Source organism: Arachis duranensis, chromosome 3 (assembly GCF_000817695.3).
Source record: "Arachis duranensis cultivar V14167 chromosome 3, aradu.V14167.gnm2.J7QH, whole genome shotgun sequence".
Classification (NCBI taxonomy): domain Eukaryota; kingdom Viridiplantae; phylum Streptophyta; class Magnoliopsida; order Fabales; family Fabaceae; genus Arachis; species Arachis duranensis.
Window position 1 is genome coordinate 120,658,826 of NC_029774.3, and position 22,977 is coordinate 120,681,802.

The 22,977-nt window shown below is 34.9% G+C and overlaps 2 protein-coding genes across 2 annotated transcripts; one reads left to right on the forward strand and one right to left on the reverse strand.

Moving 5' to 3' along the window:
- The first annotated feature begins 2,710 nt into the window (after nt 1–2,710).
- Nucleotides 2,711–5,804, forward strand: LOC107480761 (cellulose synthase-like protein G2). The gene is made up of 8 exons (XM_016100930.3): nt 2,711–3,354; nt 3,460–3,567; nt 3,648–3,770; nt 3,885–4,097; nt 4,266–4,365; nt 4,481–4,653; nt 4,742–5,095; nt 5,218–5,804. The coding sequence occupies exons 1-8, from the start codon at nt 2,752–2,754 to the stop codon at nt 5,764–5,766; spliced, it is 2,223 nt and encodes a 740-aa protein (XP_015956416.1). The 5' UTR covers nt 2,711–2,751; the 3' UTR covers nt 5,767–5,804.
- Nucleotides 5,805–7,627: 1,823 nt separating this feature from the next.
- On the reverse strand, nt 7,628–13,984 carry LOC107480760 (uncharacterized; the record flags this gene model as incomplete). Its single annotated transcript, XM_016100929.3, is given in 14 exon segments — nt 7,628–8,966; nt 9,474–9,551; nt 9,715–10,327; nt 10,417–10,502; nt 10,710–10,832; nt 10,951–11,085; nt 11,163–11,252; nt 11,888–12,073; nt 12,164–12,265; nt 12,475–12,588; nt 12,716–12,859; nt 13,013–13,078; nt 13,160–13,321; nt 13,850–13,984. Coding segments are annotated over 14 exon segments (3,030 nt in total). The 3' UTR covers nt 7,628–7,940.
- Nucleotides 13,985–22,977: the final 8,993 nt, after the last annotated feature.

Genomic DNA, 22,977 nt, shown 5'->3' on the forward strand with positions numbered 1-22,977 from the left:
CAAAAGTAATATGATCAAAATTTTGGATATTCTTAATTTCCTTGTTTTTTCCCCCTTATGTTAGTTATATATTGATTACAAAATGATTATGTATGCATGTTGACTTCTCAATTTTATTAGGTATCCAATTTAATTTGATTTGACTTTACTTTGTTGAACTTGATTTTGATTTGATATAAGAGGTCTGTTACACATATAAACTTTTTTTACTTATAAGCTATACAAGTTGGTTCAGATACAAAAAAATACGCACACCACTCTTTTAAAATCGAGCGTCCAATGCACGCATTTATTATGCCGCACTCTTCCTCTTCTTCCTCAATCAAAACGCAAACCGTCAAGATTCACATTCTTCCTCTTCTTCCTCAATCAAAACGCAAACCGTCAAGATTTAAGCGACATTCGAAACAAAAGACACATTCCAACTCCTCGCGAAGAGTAGAAGAAATCAAGAAGAAAAGATACAAATCTCTATCAAAAATCACCAGAAAAACGAAGAAACATTATTCAAGGTACTGTTTTACTGTTTTTCTAATTTTTTTTCTAGATTGCCTCTGCCATGTGCCTCATTCTTAAGCAGCAAAACGTTAAAAGATTTCAAGAAAAAATATACTATCTTCCCATATGTTGGGTGTATTTCTTAAATTCTTTTGGTGCAATTCTGTAACCGTTTGGGTGTATTTCTGTAATCGTTTGAGTGTATTTTTGAAGTTCCATTATCTTCAAAACAATTTCAAAACTTTCAGAAACCATAAAAATCGAAAAAAAAACGAAACAAGAAGGAGATCCAACAAATTTGGCAAGAAATTCGAAAAAAAAAAACTAAATTTTTTGAAAAATGAAAGTTATATATTTGCGCATTAATTGATTTGAATTAATTTAAAAGTCTGTTAAAGAGGCACGTAATATAAGCAGCGCGTTTAGTGGGTTTTGTTTTCTTCAAACTTGTAAAACTTGTAAGCGCAAAACACTTGTATGTAGAGATTAATTCTTGATATAATATATCTTATTTTATTTGAATATAAAACATAATTGTAATAGCTAAAATGTCTGATTTTTTTCATTTAAAAAATTAGTGGAAAATATATTTTTATTTATTCCTTTTTTATTATATTATATCTATTAAAATCATTCTAAATTTTATCAAATATGATGGTTGCAATTTATACTTATTAAAAATCACTTTTACTACAACTTATCAAATATAATTACTATCATTGTTAAAAATCACTTTTTTTTAGAATACATACTTTTTAGTGAAAAGTAGTGATAAAATATTTGAATTTTATACTTTAATCGATATTTTTAATATTATCTAATGTCAGTTTTTCAAATAATTGATTTTAGTATAAACATTATATAATATCTAACAAATTTTATCTCTATATGCAAGATTTTATTAGCTGAGAGTATATATAATTTCCAAATTGTGTAAATTAATTGAATGCTAAGTAGACTTGGTTTAACCCGATGGTTTTGGTTTAATTTAAGTGTCAACTTTAGGTCTTCAAAAGTAATATGGTAAAAATTTTGGATATTCTTAATTTCCTTGTTTTTTTTCCCCTTATGTTAGTTATATATTGATTACAAAATGATTATGTATGCATGTTGACTTCTCAATTTTATTAGGTATCCAATTTAATTTGATTTGAGTTGAGTTTGTTGAACTTGATTTTGATTTGATATAATATATCTTATTTTATTTGAATATAAAACATAATTGTAATAGTTAAAATGTCTGATTTTTTATTTAAAAAATTGGTGGAAAAGATATTCTTATTTATTCCTTTTTTATTATATTATATCTATTAAAATCATTCTAAATTTTATCAAATATGATTGTTGCAATTTATACTTATTAAAAATCTTTTACTACAACTTATCAAATATAGTTACTATCATTGTTAAAAATCTATCTTTAATAATAATTATTGTTAAAAAAGTGAAAAATTTATTAAACTGAGTCTAAATGGATAAATATGTCTCTAAGTTTTAGCTGAAATTGTTGAAAGTGTTAGATAATCAAAGTTAATAAAATGCAACTAAGATTTGGAAATGAAAAATAATAACTATAACAAATCATTTTCGTAAATATTAAAACAATGATATCATATATATAATTAAGTCATTTTAGTAATTAAATTCAACTAAATTAATTTAATAACTTATAATTGATTTAGTTAAAAAATTAAAACAACAAAGAAAATTATAATTAAATTTAATTAAAAAATAACTTACTATAATTGTGATAGTTGAAATATCTATCCCAGGAAATCCAATCTTTAAAAAATATAATTTTTTATTTTCCAGTTTCTGGCCGTTGGTAGTGCGGTAGCTGTGATTATTGACTTAGTACAGTTTACATGCTAGAAAATATTTTTTTGGGATTTAGAGTCTTTTAACTTAATTCTTAAAATTTTAATTGTCTTAATTTAGTTTTTAAATTTTTTAAATTTTATTTACATTAATTTTTACAGTGATTTAATTTCTATTACAAAATAAATTAAAAAATTAAAAATTAAATTAAAATAATTAAAATTTTAAAGACTAAATTAAAGCTCGATTGCTACGGATGGATCGGAGTATTTTCTGGTTTACGTCCTTTCCTCCCACTCCTATGATGATGACATAATAATATAATTTACAAAGACAAAGTGAGTAGGACTTACGAATTATGAACCATATTCGTATTAAAGGAAAGATGGCTTCCTAAAACATTATATTATATGTCAGAGTCTGTAGGGAACAGAAATGGAGGACTCTCCTCTTCACAGCAGCCATGTCCACAAGCTCTTACTTGTCACAAACAGAGTCCACATGCTTCTCCACTCCACAGCCTTATGCTTCATGTTCTACTACAGATTCTCTTTTCTTTTCCAACCGCCTCACACCACAGAAAGCCTCTTGTTTCCATGGCTCCTTGTCTTTGCTTCAGAGATCATTCTCTCCTTTATATGGATCCTCGGCCGTGCGTATCGGTGGCGTCCCGTCTCGCGCACCGTCTTTCCGGAGAGGTTGCCTGAAGATCACAAACTTCCTGCTGTTGATGTGTTCATATGCACTGCTGATCATACTAAGGAGCCTACTTTTGAGGTGATGAACACTGTCCTATCTGCCATGGCCCTTGATTATCCTCCTGAGAAGCTCAATGTGTACCTTTCGGACGATGGGGGTTCCTCTGTTACCTTGCATGCAATGAGGGAGACTTCCAACTTCGCAAGGTTGTGGATTCCATTCTGCACAAGGTACAGAATTAAGAGCAGGTGCCCCAAGGCTTTCTTTTCTTCTTCAGATGATGATGAGTCTGATTTTGTAAGAAGCAGTTTGTATGTGGAAGATAAGAAGCAGATTGAGGTTGAGTGTGTTCAATTGAAAGTTTGAATCTTTATTTTCTTGACGTTTTGGGTTTTTAGTAGGCTATAGCAGTACTTAATTTAATGTAAGTCAATTGTTATGCAGGAAAAATATGAGGTCTTTAAGGAAAAGATTGTGTCATTCAGAGATAATATGGCCATTCCAAGAGATGATCCTACCATAAATGTTCAAGATCACCCTCCTTGCATTGAGGTACATAATAGGCTAATAGAATTTTTGTTGTTAATCTATAATTTGCAATCATAAGAGAATAAATCTTTTGACTTTGGCAGGTTATGGAAGGTAATATCTTTGATGATGCAGATAATGGCAAAATTCCTCGCCTTGTGTATGTTTCCCGTGAGAAAAGACCATCTCATCCCCACCATTTCAAGGCTGGAGCACTCAATGTCCTTGTATGATTACACTCTTCATATCTTCCAAAATATATATACACTCAAAATTTGCTTTGCAAATATGACACATGTGATGATGCTTCCTCATCTTACATAATAAATATAATCTTGCAGCTCCGAGTATCTGCTGTGATTAGCAATTCTCCCTACATTCTAGTTTTGGACTGTGACATGTTCTGTAATGATCCAAGTTCAGCGCGATACGCCATGTGTTTTCACCTTGATCCGAAGATATCATCCTCCTTAGCTTTTGTTCAGTTTCCTCAGAAATTTTACAATGTCAGTAAGAATGACATCTATGATAGTCAGCTGAGATCAATATTCACGGTAAGGGCATCAAGATTGCTATCTAGTACAATTGTTTATATATAAAAGGGTTGTGTATGTTTCTAAAGCACACAGTAAATGACAATGCTCCACGCTCATATAGCCCTTAAACCAAGGTAATGATGGTTAAATGTGTACTTAAATAAACTTTTGTTGACAACATTTCAGCTTCAATGGAGAGGTATGGACGGGCTTAAGGGTCCAGTAATGTCTGGTACAGGCTTTTATATAAAAAGGGTGTCACTTTGTGGAAATCTCAATATCAAAGGTATTCAACACAATAATTTCCTAGTTTCTTCTCGGCATAAGATTTCAGTTCATTGAGATGTGAGCATTGCCCTTATGATTGCAACTCCTTACACTTTCTGAGTATTAAATGTTAGGGACTGATCTGACTCAACTTAAAGAATATTTTGGTTCATCCAATGAGTTCATCAAATCACTTACTCAAAACTACACAAGTGATTCCGCTTCTGGTGGGAATGCATTACTAGAAGGAGAAACTCACTTATTGGCTTCTTGTGAATATGAAATCAGTACTAAATGGGGACAAGAGGTAGGTAAACTTTTTAGTCCCATTAATGCAGATATACATAAAAACTCATTTAGAAAAAGTATATACATATTTTGAACCTTTTTTTCAGGTTGGTTTCTTATACGATAGTGTTGTGGAAGATTATCTCACTGGATTCATATTGCATTGCAATGGATGGACTTCAGTCTTCTGTGAACCATCTAGGACACAGTTCCTAGGATCAGCTACAACAAATTTGAATGATGTGTTAATCCAAGGCACTAGATGGTACAGCGGTTTATTTGAAAATGGTATAAACAAATATTGCTCTCTTATATATGGTACCGGTCCTTCAAGGATGCCAGTCCTTCAGAGACTATGTTTTGCAGAACTCACATATTTCCCTCTTTATTGCTTCCCTCTATGGTGTTTTGCCACCATCCCTCAGCTCTGTTTACTTCATGGAATTCCCTTGTACCCCAAGGTAACCTGTCAAATATCTGCATCTTGGTTCAACCAGAATCTCAGTTCAAAATCGTACCTACAATTCTTCCATATATTTGCTTCATAGACTATAACAACAATCTTTGAAAATTTGTTTGACAGGTTGGAGACCCATTTTTCATCATATTTGTATTCATCTTTGTATCAGCTCTTTTAAATCATTTGGAGGAAGTCCTCATAACAGGAGGAACACTTCACAAATGGATGAATGAGCAGAGGATATGGATGATGAAATCAATTACTTGTCATCTATACGGGTGTTTGGATGCACTGCTAAAGAAAGTAGGTATAAGAGAAGCAAATTTCTTGCCAACAAACAAAGTAGCGGATGATGAACAAACTCAGCTGTACCAAATGGATAAATATGATTTCCGAGCATCCAGCATCTTCATAGCTCCAATGCTTGCCGTCATCACGATCAATATATGTTGCTTTCTGGGTGGAGTCTACAGAGCGGTATTTGTTGGTAGTTGGGACAAGATGTTTGTGCAGTTTTTCATTGCAGGTTTCATCATTACCGTTAACTACCCTATAATTGAAGGGTTGGTAATAAGGAAGGACAAGGGACGCATTTCAAAGTTATTAGCCATATGTGTTATCATTGCTACCATGATTCTTTTGGGATGTTTTACACTTCTAAGCTCTGTGTAATGATATCGTCTACAATTAATATACAAATACTAAAATGAGACCCGCTCGATGCGCGGAACGGTAAATTAATGATAGTATATAATAAATATTAGAAATCGCTATGTTTTGTAGAATTAAATTAAATATGTGTAAACTAAAGTTAAATTTGAAATGTGTTTTATTTAAAATAATTTGTAGTACAAAAGATTTGGACGTTGGAATTGTGCAAAGTGACACTTTTGTTTAGTGATTTAATTTTTGTATTTGCTTTTGTTGATGGAGTTAGTCTTTTTATGTAGTGTTTGTCCTCCTTTTTCTTTATTGGTTATTGTTAGAATTGTTGTTTTCTTCTTTTTGTCGTAGGTTCTTGTGAAGACATGTTCTTTATGAATTGTTGAGTTATATGTACTTTTTATTGTGTTGTTTGTTCCATCTTTGCATGTATGTTCTTCTTCCGAATGTGTCTTGAATTTATATGATTTTTTCTCTTTAATCTCTTGATGGGTATGTGATCTTCGTCTGATGATATTAGTATTGGCGAAGTTGGTTCCTATAATCAATGAATAATTTAAATTAGAAATAAAAATGTCTTGAATAAGTGAATTTTTTCTGGAGTATTACCTGTTTTATTTGTTGTAATGGGTGTTGAGGTTCAGTGTTTTTGGTTGGAACAAATGTTTTGGTAACAGTGTATTGTTGACAATTTTTTTTAGATTAAAATCATTTATTTTGATTTCAAATATAAGTGTAAGGTTGCACAAATTTTTCAATTAGGATGGTGTTTCAATGTATTACTTTTCTGGAGTGTTATTAGATTTGAAGCAGTTGTATCCAACACTTTTTTTTCTTCGCCATCAAATATTACAGAAATTGTTGTAGCATTTTGATTTGAAATAAGTATTGGGTTAGTAAGTAATAATTTAATAGATGAGATTATGAAAAATATATAGAATTGGGAGTGGATCCTCTCTAGTGAAAAAAAAACTGAATAATGTCCATTGTTTAATCTAACCATTCATTGCTAAGAGATCACATTGTATTTTGTCAAGTGTTAAAAAAATTGGAGAAGATTCATTTCCTATAGAATTACCTTATTGTTGGATATTGTGGTGTTTGATTACATGTGCCACAAATGTAGTTGTATCCTTTTTATCTAATATAATCATTTTTAAACAAAGAAGCTCCTCTTCATTTGTGGTTGTTAATATTTTTCATAGACAAATCACGCAAACTTTGATAAACCAATTGTCATATATATGAGTAAGTTTGAGATGTTGTGTAGTTCGAAAATAAATTTTTTGTGCTAAATTTGATATTATTTAAAGGAATAATAAGAGACTTATATAAGTAGGTCAAATACTATAAAATTTGAATATTTATAATATAAAATTTATTATGATTAATAATATTATTATAACATTTATAATACCGGTTGTTTATAATATTTAATGAGTTATTTATAGAAATTAATTATTGGGGGTTATAAATTTATTGGTATTTTTTTTAATGACTTATATATGCATTCAATGTCTTTGTAGGTTAATTTTTAATTATCGATATTTTTTTTTTGCTGATTGGGAAATAATAGGTAATTTGGAAAAAATTGTGTACTTGATTCTAAAATTTTGTCTTGTCAAATAAGCGATATTGCTGACATAACATTAGTAGAAAGAGAAACATGTTTTAAGAGTAATGTGGATAAACTTATGTATCTATTTTTATATATTACAAATAGATAGATATTGTTTTGTGGTTCTAATGTGCTGAGCTTTTTCTTTAGGTTGTGCTAAAATTAAGAATCACGAAAACCCATATTGATTAACCAATCGATCTTCAATCTGAATTTCAGGAAACAACATTGGGCATATAAAAAAAAAAGAACTACTGTCAATGTTTAACTCCTTAATGTGCAAACAATGTTAACAGTAACAAATAAATACATGATAAACTATACAAAAATGTAATAAATACAGCTAACTCGACCACTCAGCAAAGAAAGATCGGGCCATCAAAATATTTTATGGCCTGTCTGATGATCATTACTAGCAACAAATTCAAGTAGAAAACACTCGGCAAATATGAACTCAGAAAACGGGGGGCAAAAAAGGTTAAACCATCGCACAACATTTCTAGTCTAATATGTAAGCAAGTAAGCAACCATCGCACAGCATCCCACATAAGTCTTTTCCCCGTATCTATGACTTCTGCAGAATACATTTCTCGTACAGGGCAAGAATATCTTTTCTGTTGGGTTTAGTCAACTTAAGCAGCTGGTCACCATAGTTATGTTTTGTCAGCTCTTGCTTAAGCTGCGCCACTGTAAGCTTTTTATAATCCTCCTGGTTTGTATGCTGACTGTAATTCTCCTCAGAACCCTCAAAAATGGAACCCCCATCTTCCGGTTGCGTGTGTGTACTTTTAGATCTCTTGTTTCCCCTAACAGTTTGAGGGCTTGCATCCATGTCTTGGACAGAGTCCACACCAAATTCATCATCTACTCTCATCCGCTTACCATGGGATGGAGCTTTCATTTTACCATCAAATGCTGATTCATTCAATCGATACTTAGTCAGCTCCAGATGGAGAGAATCAATTTTGGCTTGTGCAGACTGTAGTTGGAGAGAGAGAGCCTCAGCCCGGTCATTTGCCTGTGTATGTGCTTGTCGTTCTGTTTCTAAAAGCTGTTCAAGAATCTGAGCATTATTTCGCCTGTGTGTTTTATCTTTATCCAAAAGCATTTCCAAGTCCTTCTCTCTCTGTTGCACCTTTTCTTCCAGTTTTGCAACTGTGCTAAGTGCATCCTTCTCGGAATCCTTAATTCTCTGCAATTCATTTTGCAGATTGTCTTTCTCCCTCTCCAAACCTTCAATTTTCCTCTCGGCCCTCTCAATATGTGCCAGCCTCTCCATTGCCAGTCTTTGCATCTCACTCTTCTCCTTCTGGGCCATACCTGCTTCAGACCGTGCTTTATCAGCCACTTCAGTGGCCCTTGCAGCTTCTTTTTCAGCAGTTTTACATCTTTCCTGAAGCTCCTCAAATCTTTTGAATTCAGAATGGTACTTCTCCTGCAAATGCTCCTTCTCCTGCTGATACACGATGGCATCCCTCTCATATGATTGGGCCTTAGCATTTTCTGTTTTCAAATTCTCAGTCAATTCATTAATTTCAGTCCTTAATGATGATATTTCACCTTCATAACTCCTTATCTTAGATTCAGCAGCCTGCAGATATATTTAGAGTCAAACACGGCATTAGTCCCTAAAGTCTGACTATAAAAGCATTAATGGACAAAATGCTCTTCTGAAGTAAGATAGTGAAGTTGTATCCTCTATTTCATTATCTCTAGTGGATTGTGATTACAACGTACATTGTTGGCATAAGAATGAACAGTATAGACACAGTGAAAGCATCGGTTGTGATAAAGACCAAATCTTACGGCATTACAGAATAACCATTTTGGAGGGCAAACTTACAAGTTACAACCCGTGTCAAGTGAAGGTAACAAAAATCAAGAAATTATAAGAGATGGAAAAGCCCAGACACCAGGAAGCTTGCTTGGCATTGAAGATCAACACCTTTTGAGATGCATGCCCATAATTAAAAACAAGATAGAAATTGGCCAGAAGCATCGCATATATATGATAACATAAATAAACATAAATCTTGTCATACTATGAGCCCTTAACAATAATTCTCTGGAAAAAACACACTCAAGCCAAGAATCTCACCTTCAATTCTAACTTCAAAGTTGTTAAACACTTCTCAGCATGCTCAATTTTGGCAGTCTTCTGCTTTATTTCATCTTCCTGCATAGTTAACATGGCAAAACACATCAGATATCCAGTACCCAGTAATATATATAACCTTCAACTAAAGATGCAAGTAATATGTTCATAATGGTGCTTATTTAACAGTCTTACTAGACAAATAGATATTTGCAAAACAAAAACCAAAGAAGATAGAGCTCACTTTTTCAGCCAAAGTGTCGGAGAATTCTTCTCTTAAAGCATCTTCCCTCAACTGTGTCTGCTTGTTTGTGCGCTCTTGGGCAATAGCTGCCTTCTCTAGAGCATTCTTTGCATCCCTCATAGCAGAATCACACTTCCGCTTCCACTCTTCAGCCTCCTCTTGAGCAGACTGAGCTTGTTCCTTTGCTGCTGCTAATCTTGCTTCAGCAGCACTACTCCGAGACTTTAAGGCTGCTATTTCAGAACTAGCTTGATCTTCCTCAGCTTTTTGCTTCAATATAGCTTGCTCACACTTTCTTTTCCACTCCACGGATTCTTGCTTGGCAGACTCTAGTGATTTTAATAAGCTAGAATACCTCTCCTCCTGTGAGCGACGGTTAGCCTGCAGATCAGTTATGCGATTCATATACTCATCGGTTAGTTTCTTCTTGTCATTCATGGCATCCTCATATCGCCTAATGTACTCAGACTTTTCGTTCTCAACGGCTTCCAGCCGCTTGTTCAGTAGGGCCATCTTGTCTTCAATCATCCGACATTGTAAAGCAACAGAATTCTTCTCTGATTCAACTTTATCTGTTAGCCTCTTAACAAGGTCAAGCACTGGGCCTTCAAAACTACCGCAACAAAACATATTAAGAGTCAGAAAAACAAATAAAAAAAGGCAAGAACGCAAAAGATGCTTTGTTAACACACACGCACAAACCTTTGTTGCAAGAAGACAGAAAGCTTCTGCCACTTCGCTGGACCTTGAACAGTCTTTTCATATTCTGAAAATAGAGCATCAAGAACCTGCAACAGATACAATGTCAAATTGGGTTGCCATTTCAACAAGGCCATCTTAATTTTTACAAGGGAAGACAGCACAAATTTTAGCTTTCTTCTATTCAGGTATCCCTTTTAACCAAGTTTCCCTTGCATAAATGTTGGATGATTCTGAAACTTTGAATATCTTTACACTTACAGAACTAACAGGTATCATCAATATTTAAATTTTACCTTTGCAACATTATCAATTGTTGCACCAGAAGCATTACAAGCTGCCCTCAGCCTCTTTTCCATAGACTGTATGGCATTTGAGCATTGTATGTCTGCCTCCATAAATGCATTCCGCTTATAATCCTGTTGGTCAATAAGTGACAAAGCATACAGATGATTTTTCCACAACCATAACTGGAAGAGAAAAGGTGTTAACTAATACAAAAAATAGCTATATCTAAACCCTCATGTTTTCAAATACCTCAAATGCTTTTTTGAAGAACTTTTGAAGTAGGCCCTCATATTTCTTCCTGGCAGAACCAACTCCTACAGCATTTGCATTAAAAGCAGCCATTGACTTTTGAACTGCTTCATCATGCGCTTCTCTCATAGCAATCTGCAAGCACTGCAATTAGTAAAGGAACGAGAGAAAACAATACGCCCTACAAAAATGATATTCACAACAATACCCACCTCCTCAGGTGGTTTTGAACGGTCAAAAGAAGACATATAAGCTTCAGTAGCAGAATCATATGCCCTGCGACACTCCGCTTCTTCAACACTCTGCAAAACAACAAAATAAAGTCAACAGTAAGCAAATGAAATTCAAAATACTGAATTATTATAATATGTGATTCCCCTAGAAGGAGTGTGATTCACAAATTAAATGGGTATGCCTGCATGAATCAAAACAGGAGTAATCATTCAAACAAAAAGAAGTGCATAAAAAGCGTGTGATTCACAAATTAAGTTGATGCAAAGGAATTTTCTTGGTATATATCAACTGCATGTTAAATATCCCAGTTCTAGAAAACATTGTGTTAGCTGTGCAAAGAATAAGTATTACTTCACATCATTGGGTGCAAATTACATCAATAATCAAAGATTCATTTTATTGATAATCGCATTTCTTAAATGGACCAACCCTAGTAGCATGCCAATCTTAAGCATAATCCAAGGGAGATAGAAAGCAAAGTAGAACATTGGACAGCTAAAAAATATTCCTATATTATCCAATGAACTATTAATACTTCTAAAATATAACATTCATGTTATTCGTTATTACTGCATATAGCTGAAATCTTAAACATATTTGATATATATGACAAGTTGGGAACTTTTTTATACAATAATTATACATTAAGCCTGTTTTGTTTCTCATATAAGCCTGAATAACAATATAAGGATTTAATATTCACCTGCCAGGAGGAAGAAATTGTAGGAACAGCACCATGGTTGAGCGCATCCAAATACGATTCAGTAATACCAACCAATACAGGTCCTGTCATCATAGTTGCCCCAACTTGTTTGGGCCTTGTTCTCTCAAATACAAACTTAGTGAAAGCATCAAGGCCAGCTCGAAATTCAGGTCTTAGTTTGTCCAACTGCATATTGAAGACAAATTATGAAAAAATGATAGAAAAATAGATAACAAAATGACTAGAGAAGCATTTAGTAGCTAATAAGTTACTAACCGATATTTGGTCCAGTCGCTGTAGATCATTTTCATTGTTCAAAGGTCGCACAAGGGTGAAACATTCCCTGTCTGGGAATAAAGCTCGAATAGAATCTCGAATCTATTGATTGATATTCTCAAAAAGTTAGAAACTCCAGAAAGAACATAAAATACGTTGAAAGAACTTATAAAAAGAATATATAAGATAGGTAAAGCAAAATGGATAGAGTACGTGGGTGATACTAATAGAATATTCCTAAAAACTATAACATCCATGAATATACAGCTGCTTCCTTGAACAAACAAGTAAAATAGTTGGTGGAAAAATACCTCATTCTTAGCAGCTATATCCTTTCCACTCCCTTGGACTGGCCTTAAAGCAAGTTCCAGATAATCGCGGGGTGTAATTTTTCTGTTATCTTCTGTTAGGTCCAAATAGAAGTCCTGCCAACAAGAGGGAAAAACATGCGAGTTGTCAGTGAGAATAGGGTAAGCTATGATACAATTTTAAAAATAAAATTTAAAAAAAAAATATTGTGACATTCATTCCAAACATAAGCACACAACTTACCCTTAAAAGCCAAACGAATATAGGGGAAAACTGTCCAAGTTCTGATACAGAAGCTTTTCCTCCAGATGCTCTAACACGAATGTGCTTTGTCATTTGAGTAACAAGAGAAAGACGATCAAGAGCAGCCTCGTCTATACCACCCATCTGGACAAGGAAAACATCGTTTTAACTTCCATAAGAATCCAGAAAGAGGGGAACAAAGCTGGTAGTAAATCCCTATGTAACTGTTAACAGATCCTGAAATGTCATAAAGCAATTATGCCTGAGCAAATATATGTGGCAGTTGTCTATCCCTACCTGGTTATATACGAACATGCTAGACAAAAGTACAGCCAATGAGAATATCTGTGTGCTGTATGTCCCCTGTATAGAAAAAATAATAATGGGTGAACATAAAAACGATCAGAAAGCATGTATCGATTGCATGGAAACTGAAAGACCAACCGTTTGATCATATGCATCAATTCCTTCACTGTCTAAGAGCAGGAGATTGTACTCTGTTCCATCAAGAGCAGTCCTCTTCAAAGGTGTACTCCACAACCAAAGCCCTTTGGTACATGGCTTATGCGTTGAGGCTACTTGAAATCCACTACTCCTTCCTAAAAGCTGCAATGCAAAATTTGTTAGCCACAAATTTATAATAATAAAGCCCGCAGAAACTATTCCCTGCGAAGCTATATTTCATAAATCATAAAGATACAAAAACTAGAGCAATAGCTCAAAACCCCAGTCAAGTAAACAATTAGATTGCCAATTTATCACATTCTTTCTCTTGTACATACGGTAGTATAAATTAGCAAGAAGTTTTTGCCCGAGATTTTCCAATGATGACAGAAGGACACACAATCCCACAACGTTATAATCGCACACAAACCAGAACACGAGTAGACACTCCACTGTGGTCAACTAAATGGTCAACAATGGTCCTGCGTACCATTCAACAAGAGGCTAATCGCAACAGAATATAATGCACTTGATATTTTGGCATAAATGCAAGGCAATCAACACTTATAAACCGAGTAACCATCACCGTCATACAAAAACCCTAATTTACAACAGGTACACCACAATACAAAACCCTAAACTCAAGCAAACCGCAGAAATTGCCGTCGAATTGGAAGAAGTGGGAATTACCTGGTTCAAAATGAAGCTCTTGCCCTGGCGGGCTCGTCCGCAGACGGAGACGACACCGATGGGCTCCTTGACGAGTTGCAAGGTCGCAACCGCTTCCGGATCCATCCGAAACTTTCCCTTCTCATCGCAGTACACCCCTGCCTCTGAAAAGCCTTTGCATCATGGTGATTTGTTTCTTTTCTTTTCTTTTTCCTTTTGCGCCTTCGTTGTTCTTTCTTCTTATAATTGGGAATTCTTCTTCGTTCGTACCAAGAGTTGTTGGTTTTTGTTATTTGGAAATAAAATAAAACAATTTTGCCTTTTTCTTTTCTCTCTCCCACAAACTGTCTTTCGAGGGAGGTTTAAAATTGGGGAGGGAAAACCAAAAGCAAGGGTTTAAAGAAAGACAGAGGAAAAAGTGAAAGAGACGAAGAGACTAGTAGCGCTTGCTGTCTCTATGTTCGCTTTTTATTTGTGTTGCGGTTTGGAAGCACAGCGTGCGTATAAAGCTAACACGGCAACGAGTCATAACTCGTAGGCCGGAGTTTTTTTTTTTTCCCCATTCGTATCATCGAGTCCGACAGGCTAATTCGGTGCGATACTAAGCTCTATTTATCTGCTGCGATTCTGAGTTTATTATTGCTCAATAAATTATTGCATACGTAAAATATGATTTAAATTTATAATATTTATTTAAATAGATTAATAAATTAATCAATAAATTAATTTAACTAAATTTTATGTCCAAAGAGTTAAATCTAAAAAAATATATCCAATATATGTTTCTTAGTTAGCGAGAAATTAATCCCTTTTTAAGTACACTGACCCTAAATTTTGTGTATTATAAATTATAAGTTTGTTTGAATATTATTAAAGTATTTGAAAAATTTTCTTTTCATAAAAATAGTTTTTTGTTAGTATGTTTGTCAAAATTTAAATAGTAAAAATAAAAATATTAAAAAAATATTTAAAATACGATAATAATACATTATATCGAATCAATTTAAAATATTATGTCAACAAAAGATATTAATTTAGACTCCTTAGAAGCATGGAAGAGCATCACTGCAACAAGGGAAGACCGATATCACACCATACCAAAAACATTGTAGATATGGAGATACTTCTTACTCATTTGGATGCTTTACTTGTACATGTATGCTTAGACATAGGATAACAAATGCTTTGGCTAGGTCCATTAGGGAAAATGATTTAGTAGTTTAGGAAAAAATGATGAAAATATTTAATTATTGGGTAAATATATTTTCTGTCCCGAAGTTTGACAAAAATTTTAAAAATACCCCTTAGTTTTATTTTGTTTTAATTTTGTTCCAAAAATTTTCGATTTGCATCAAATATATTTTCGGAGGCTAAATTTTCAAAAAATTTAAGACCAATATAACAATAATGTATGAAATTTATGGTTGATTTGCTTGTGTTGAGGGGTTGTTTTTATGAAATTGTTGTTGAATCGATCTTAAATTTTTTGAAAAATTAGCCGTCAGGAGTATATTTGATGCAAATCGAAAACTTTTAGGATAAAATTAAAACAAAATAAAATTTAGAAATAATTTTAAAATTTTTGTCAAATTTTAAGGACAAAAAATATACTTTATCCTTAATTATTTAATTGTACAATATGTTTGTTCTTAGAAATAAAACTGGTTCACTAGTTTGAGTAGTTACTGGCTATGTCGTAAGGTCATGGGGCTAACCTCCTCATATCTTTTTTTTTTTTTTGGGCTTGACCTCTTCATATCTTAATTGCTATATATATGTAATATGCCTGATGGGTATGGGTCTATCGGACGGAGATGTATATATTAGTAAAGCCCTTCAAAAGTTTAGAATACCTCCGTTACGGGTAGTTAAGATTTTATTGAGCCCAAGATTTAGGCCCAAATGTGTTTTTGTACATAAAACGCCAAAGCCGAAATACAAAATATAAAATAGAAATAAAAATAACCAAGATGGGTTAGTTTAATCTATTTAACCAAATGTTAGAGATTTGAATACCGTCTTATATAGATAGTAATTTATTGGCCAATAAATCTTTAAATAGAATTCTAATTCATGACGAATTAATTTTTATCATGAAAAAAAAAGATGAAAATGGATATTTTATTGAGGGATCGAATCCTTTTCCCACCCTTTCCATAAAAGAAATAAAAAAAGAAAAAAGTTTGTCCATGATTATTATGGTAGAGTGCAGGGCGGTGTATGTAACCTGCTACGGTGCTACCACTACCAGCGACGACAAGTGAACAAGGCCGAGTGAAGGAAAGGGAGAAGCAGTCATGCCTTTTTCTTGTGGATATGTGCTAAAATGATAATGTATGTGTCAAAGTCTGTTATTGATAGAATGTGTTCTTAACATATATACATCGAGACCTGCAACCTAAACCAAAAACCAATCCTTCTAAAACTAACTGCATATCTGCAAAATAGGAAAATAAAGATACAGACCAAAAATAGAGGAACAAATTCTTACTCTAATTATACTAATTGATGCTATCAGCTAACAACTACTAAATATAAGCATACTAATTTAGGAATAGATATTTGGTGCGTATCACCCCTTCCTCCTCAAGTTGGAGCATGGCGATTTTGAATGCCCAACTTGTTAAGCAATGAAACAAAATGTTTTGTGCCAAGTGCCTTAGTGAATATATCAGCCAGCTGCTCTTGAGTGGGAACATAAAAAGGACAAATGTGATTATGAAGAATCTCATCACAAATAAAATGACAATCTACTTCGATGTGCTTCGTTCTTTTGTAGAAGACCGGGTTCTTGGCAATATGAAGGGTAGCTTGACTGTCACAAAAAAGAGAAATTGGCGTAGGATGAGGAACACCCAAGCAAGTCAAAATATCCTTAAGCCATTTTAGTTCACAGGTGACGGTGGCCATAGACCTATATTCTGCTTCAGCAGAGGATTTAGAGACGGTGAGTTGTTTTTTTTGTCTTTCAAGAGATCGGGGAATGGCCAAGAGAAATGAACCAACCAGTAAGAAATTTGCGTGTGAGTGGGTATCCTGCCAGTCTGAATTGCACCAACCATAGAGGCGCAGATCAGAGTCCCGTTGCAGAAGAATACCTTGACCAGGTTGACCTTTTAAATAACGAACAACTCGAAGAGCACCTTGCCAATGTTCCTCTCGAGGTTGTTGCATAAACTGAGATAAAACATGAACACTATATGAGAGTTCGAGCAAGGTAAAACATAAGTAGATGAGATGCCCAGCAAGGCGGCGATATTGGGTAGGATCAGACAGTAGTGGCCTCGTAGCTAAGGCCAATCGATGATTATCTTCCGTAGGAGTAGGAGCCGGTTTAGCCCCAAGAAGCCCAATTTCGGCAATTATGTCTAAGGCATATTTCCGCTGGTTCAAATAAATGCCTATGGGAGATCTCGCGACTTCTACTCCCAAAAAGTACTTCAGCTTGCTAAGTCTTTCATATAGAAGCAACGGTGAAGATAGTTTTTGAAACTACAAATGGCCACATGATCATTTCCCGCAATAACAAGATCATTAACATACACCAGGACCACAAGTTGTACATTTTCTTTTCGAAAAACAAACAGAGAATGATCTGACTTTGAGTATTGAAAACTATACTGAACTAGAGCAGTAGAGAGAGTAGCAAACCAACAACGAGGTGCTTGACGAAGGCCATATATAGATTTTCGAAGGCGACATACCAGTCCTTTTTGTGACAGCGAGAACCCAGGCGGTGGTTTCATGTACACATCTTCCTCAAGGTCACCATGTAGAAAAGCATTGTGAATATCCATTTGATGGACTTCCCAGTCTCTAGTTGCAGCTACCGCCAAAATAGTGCGGATAGTAGCCATCTTGGCCACAGGAGCAAATGTTTCTGTGTAGTCTATTCCCTCCACTTAATGATTTCTCAGGACAACAAGACGAGCTTTAAATCGTTCAATGCTACCATCCGAATGATACTTGATTCTGTAAATCCATTTGCAGCCAAGAGCTTTCTTGCCGACAAGAAGAGGTGTGAAATCCCAAGTTCTATTCCGTTGGAGGGCATTAATCTCCTCAACCATATCGTCCCTCCAACGTGCATCTCGAATAGCTTTGGAGAAAAGCGTAGGTTCCTGCTCATCTTGAAGAGCTGTGAGAAAAATGCGATGGGAGGAAGAGAATTTTTCACAGTTCATATAGTTTGCCAAAGGATAGACCGTACATGAGGAGCTCGATGGAGAGGGAGAACGACTTGATGGATTGGGAGGTACTGTGGTGCAAGTGACAAAATCTCATAGCTTGACAGATGGTATCTTCAGTCGATGTCCTCTTCTAAGTGGTGCGACGGTGGTAGGTTCAGGCATGACGGAGACGGTGGTGGAAGGAGCGGCCGATACCGACAATGAAGTGGCCTCCAAACTCCCAATATCATTGTGAGTATCGATGGTGTCTCTTTGTGTTGAGATGCTACAACCTTGTTTTGTATTGATGGGCTTCGTGTGGTCATTGGGCCTAATTTGACCAATCTGGCAATTAGGCCCTAATTCTTCCTCATTGAGTGCACCAAGTCCAGCAAGAACTTCATTCTCAATGGTAGTAGCTAGACCCGTTGTAGAAGCACTGGTTTTAATGAAAAAAGGAAAATCATCTTCAACAATCCTCACATCACGTGAGACAAAGAATGTTTCATTGTCAAGATCAAACAATTTTCACCCCCTTTTTGGCCATGAGGATAACCAACAAACACACACTTACGGCTCCTGCTAACAAATTTATCTCCTTATCGATTTTGGTTATGTGCATAACACAGGGACCCAAATACCCTTAAGTGTGCATAGGAAGGGGATTTTCCACTCACAACTTCATAAGGAGGCTTTCCATTGAGGACAGATGAATGTGGCAGATTAATCAAATAACCGACTGTCAGAATGCATTCTCCCCAAAAACTAATGGGAAGGCTCCCTTGGAATCGAAGTGCACGTGCTACGTTGAGGATATGCATGTGCTTCCTTTCAACCCTACCATTTTGTTGTGGTGTCCCTACGCACGAAGTTTGATGCATGATCCCATTTTTCAAGAAATATGATTTCAAGCACATAAACTCAGCTCCATTATCACTACGCACTTTCTTAACGCGTTTCCCATACTACCTTTCCACAAGTGTAAAGAAATCTATCAAAATTTGTGACACTTCTTTCTTTTCACACAACAAGTAAATCCATACAGCACGAGAATAGTCATCAACGATTGTTAAGAAATATGAAGCACCACTAGATGAAGGAGTTCTATAAGGTCTCCATAAATCACAATGTATTAATTCAAAATTATCATAAGCATGACAATTATTCAAAGGAAATTTTTTTTTATACTTTGTTTGGATTTTTCACACACTTCAAAAGTTTTATTCAAACACTCTCTTCTACTACAGTTGCCCAAATTTGAAATCATCTGAACAATTTTATAAGACGGATGTCCGAGACGCTTGTGCCACAATTCCAGTTGAGAATCTCTACCAGCTTGAAATACTTTTATGTCACTTACATCGCGATAGAAATAAAGTTCATCCTTCCGTTCACCCACTCCAATCGGCATCCTCGAAGTGAGGTCCTGCAATAGACAAAATTTGTTAGTGAACAACGCCACACATTCTTCTTCATTACTTAATTGTGATATTGATATTAAATTTCATCTCAATTGTGGCACGTATAAAATATTTTTAAGTCTTAGTCCTCCATCGAGAATTGTTGTTCCTTCCTTGTTAGCAAGCACTTTTTTCTCCATCTGGCAACCCAACTGGGCATCCCTGTATGTCCCGCAATTCACACAAGTTTCTCAAGGTCCCTGTCATATGATTAAAAGCACCACTATCCACAATCCAAAATTTCCAAAATTTTTTACCGGTCATTTTTCCACGATCATTTGATTTTTGTGAATTTAATGCTGCCATTAACATTTTTCAGTGCTCTTCGCTGATTTCTGTCATCTCAAGTTTTTGTTTTTCTGCGCTTGAGTTGATCCCGCTTTCGGTTCCGACATGTACCACATTTGCACGAAATTATCCTTTTTTTCCTCGGTTTCCACCCGATTTTTGTTGGGTTCTTCCAGTGGTTCGGCCCTCATTTCGCAGTCGGTCACCCCACCATTCAGGGTATCCAACAAGTTGAAAGCACCCTTTTGTATCATGGCCAGACCTCCCACAATGAGAGCACATAATTGTTTTGTCCTTTGCTTTACCTCTTCCCCTTGGTTTGTATCCTGTCTGGACAGCGAGGCCTACTACCATACCTCTTTCCTCCTTCGATCTAGTGGTTGTCTTCATTCTCTCTTCTTGCACCATCATAGCATAAACTCAGTTCAGTGGAGGCAGGGGATCTGTTGCTAGAACGTTGGACCGAACTGTCCCGTAACCCACATCGTCCAGCCCCATCAGAAATTGATGAACCTTTTCTTCTTCTCTGTATTTGTCAAATTGTAATGCAAGATTGCAATTGCATCCTCCACACACACATCTTGAAATTTGCTCAAAATTTGCCAGCTCATCCCACAAAACTTTCAGTTTTCCATAGTAATTTACCATGGACATTCCCTGTTGTTTGCATCCCGTCAATTCTGCCTTCAGCTGTTATAGAGAAGCGTTCTTTTATTTCTTTCCACAAGTCCTTCGCATTTTCCACATATGCCATAGTTGAGCGCAAACTAGGCTCAATGGTATTCAGGATCCAGGACACAATCATGAACTGAACAGTCCACCAATCTTTCAATTCTGGAGCATCACTTGCTGGCTCCTTGTGGGTTCCATCAATAAACCCCCACTTTCTTCGAGCCCGTAGAGATATCTTCAATGCTCTAGCCTATTCGTCATAGTTTTCACCTCTCAGCTGTACCTGTGTGATGATATTTTTAGGGTTGTCACTTGCACTCAGCTCATAAGGTGATGGAGTTTTTTTGCTTCCATCGCCTTCAGTCTTTTCTACAATCATCTTTGCAGCATTTTCATTCCCTTCTTTTGCTGCCATCCTTACAGTGGAGATCTGTCCTTGATTTGAATATCAGAATTTGGACAGTTCTGATACCATGCTAAAATGATAATGTATGTGCCAAAGTCTGTTATTGATAGAATGTGTTCTCAACATATATACATCGAGACCTGCAACTTAAACCAAAAACCCATCCTTCTAAAACTAACTGCATATCTGCAAAATAGGAAAATAAAGATACAGACCAAAAATAGAGAAACACATTCTTATTCTAATTATACTAATTGATGCTATCAGCTAACAACTACTAAATATAAACACACTAATTTAGAAATAAAGATTTGGTGCATATCAATATGGAAGCTAATGAGAATTTTCTTTTTGTTTATTTTTGTCTGTATCTTTTTTGGCCAATGGCCTCTTTGGTAAAAACTTTTTAATATGATATGAAACAAACTTTGTGTGTCTTTATTTGTACATATATTTTTAGCATATGCTGTGAATGAATTTCAACTGGATTTTGGGATGTACATGTATACTATGTTCTATATTTACAGGATGACTCGACTCAGCAACGTAACCATTAAAATAAACAAACAATTTACTCATATTATATATATTTACGGGTAAATAAAGTGGTGTAGATTTACGCATGATATCGCATATGATCGGTTCCTAGCTACTTGAACGTTGCTCGATGTTTTATTTTACTCCATATGAATATATGATAGAGTATAAATTTTGAAAAAAACAATTCTCAACTTCCTCTAAAATTTCTAGCTAGCAAGGGAAAAGCAATACTGTCTAAAATTTCTAAAATTTTGGCTTTAGCATCACTTGATTAGCTATTTGGATGAAAAATCCAAAATATGAAGATAAACTGACTGGCGGAAACATTTATTTAATTTTCTCTAATCATCTATCAGTACTTTGGTATATACATCCACTGAATTAAGGTTAATCCATAATCATAGGCGACAAATTAAAGACTATTGACTATTAGCTATTACGTAGAAGTAGAACCATGCAAACATATAGTAGTGAAGTGTGAACCACAAATTTTCACCTCACACGGTTTTGCAATAAGGTTATTATATAATATTCTTCTTCTCATTCAAATATTCAATACAAAATTATCCAAGTATATGGTCCTGCTATAAGTAATTCATAGCTCTATGCCTCTATCTCTAGCTAAGAAAAGATACATGGAGAATTATTTAATAGATTGACTAACAGTAATTAACAACAAAATAGAAAAAAAGTGTATAATATTGTTGGACACCAAAATCATGGTACTTTGCATGCACTTGGATTGATTTGTGAGAACATCATTCTTGTTTTCTGCTCTTCAATTATTTTGCATACAATATTCAGATAATACCATTCAACATAAAAAAAGATAAAAACAACACCATATTTAAAAGGAAGATTGAGACTGAGATTAAAAGATAGAGATTGAAACTAAATTAAGTTTTTATATTATATTAAATATAAAATATACTGAATTGAATTATATTTAATTGAATTATATTTAAGTATAATATTTAATATATTATTTGAGTTTTAATCTCAAATTTTAAAAATTTTAATCTCGCCTTTTTATATTTTCTAAAGAGATTGAAAGAACTAAAATGATTAAAATTTTAATTTCAATATTTGACCACCAAACACAATATTAAATCGGTCTCAATCTCAATTTCAGTTTTTGAAAACAAACCCTAACAAGAGAAATATGAATTTCTCTTTTTAGGTAGAATTGTATATAGAAAATTTGGTTAAGGCATGCATAGTATTGAAAAGGCTCAAAATTAAAGCCACAAGGCCCCAGCTTGTTTGAGTACAGGAACAAGTTCCCCGGAGATATGAGCCGCCATCACTCTCTCCAATCCACCAAAAAACTTACCACCCACGAACACCGCCGGGAACTCCACCACCTTTGCGCCGCCGCCAACAACCATCCCTGACAGCGCTGCGGCCACCATAGCTTCGTGCTCGTCGTCGAATTCGTACAAAGGAGGGTTGACTCCCTGACCCTGTAAGAGCTTCTGCACAACGGGGCACATGCAGCATCCTCTTTTCCCTATGATTATAACCGCCGTATCAGAAACCAGCTTCAGGACATGAGCGGCAGGTTCCGTCACGGCAGCACTGGATTCTGGGTTTCCATGGGCGGCGGGGGCCGTT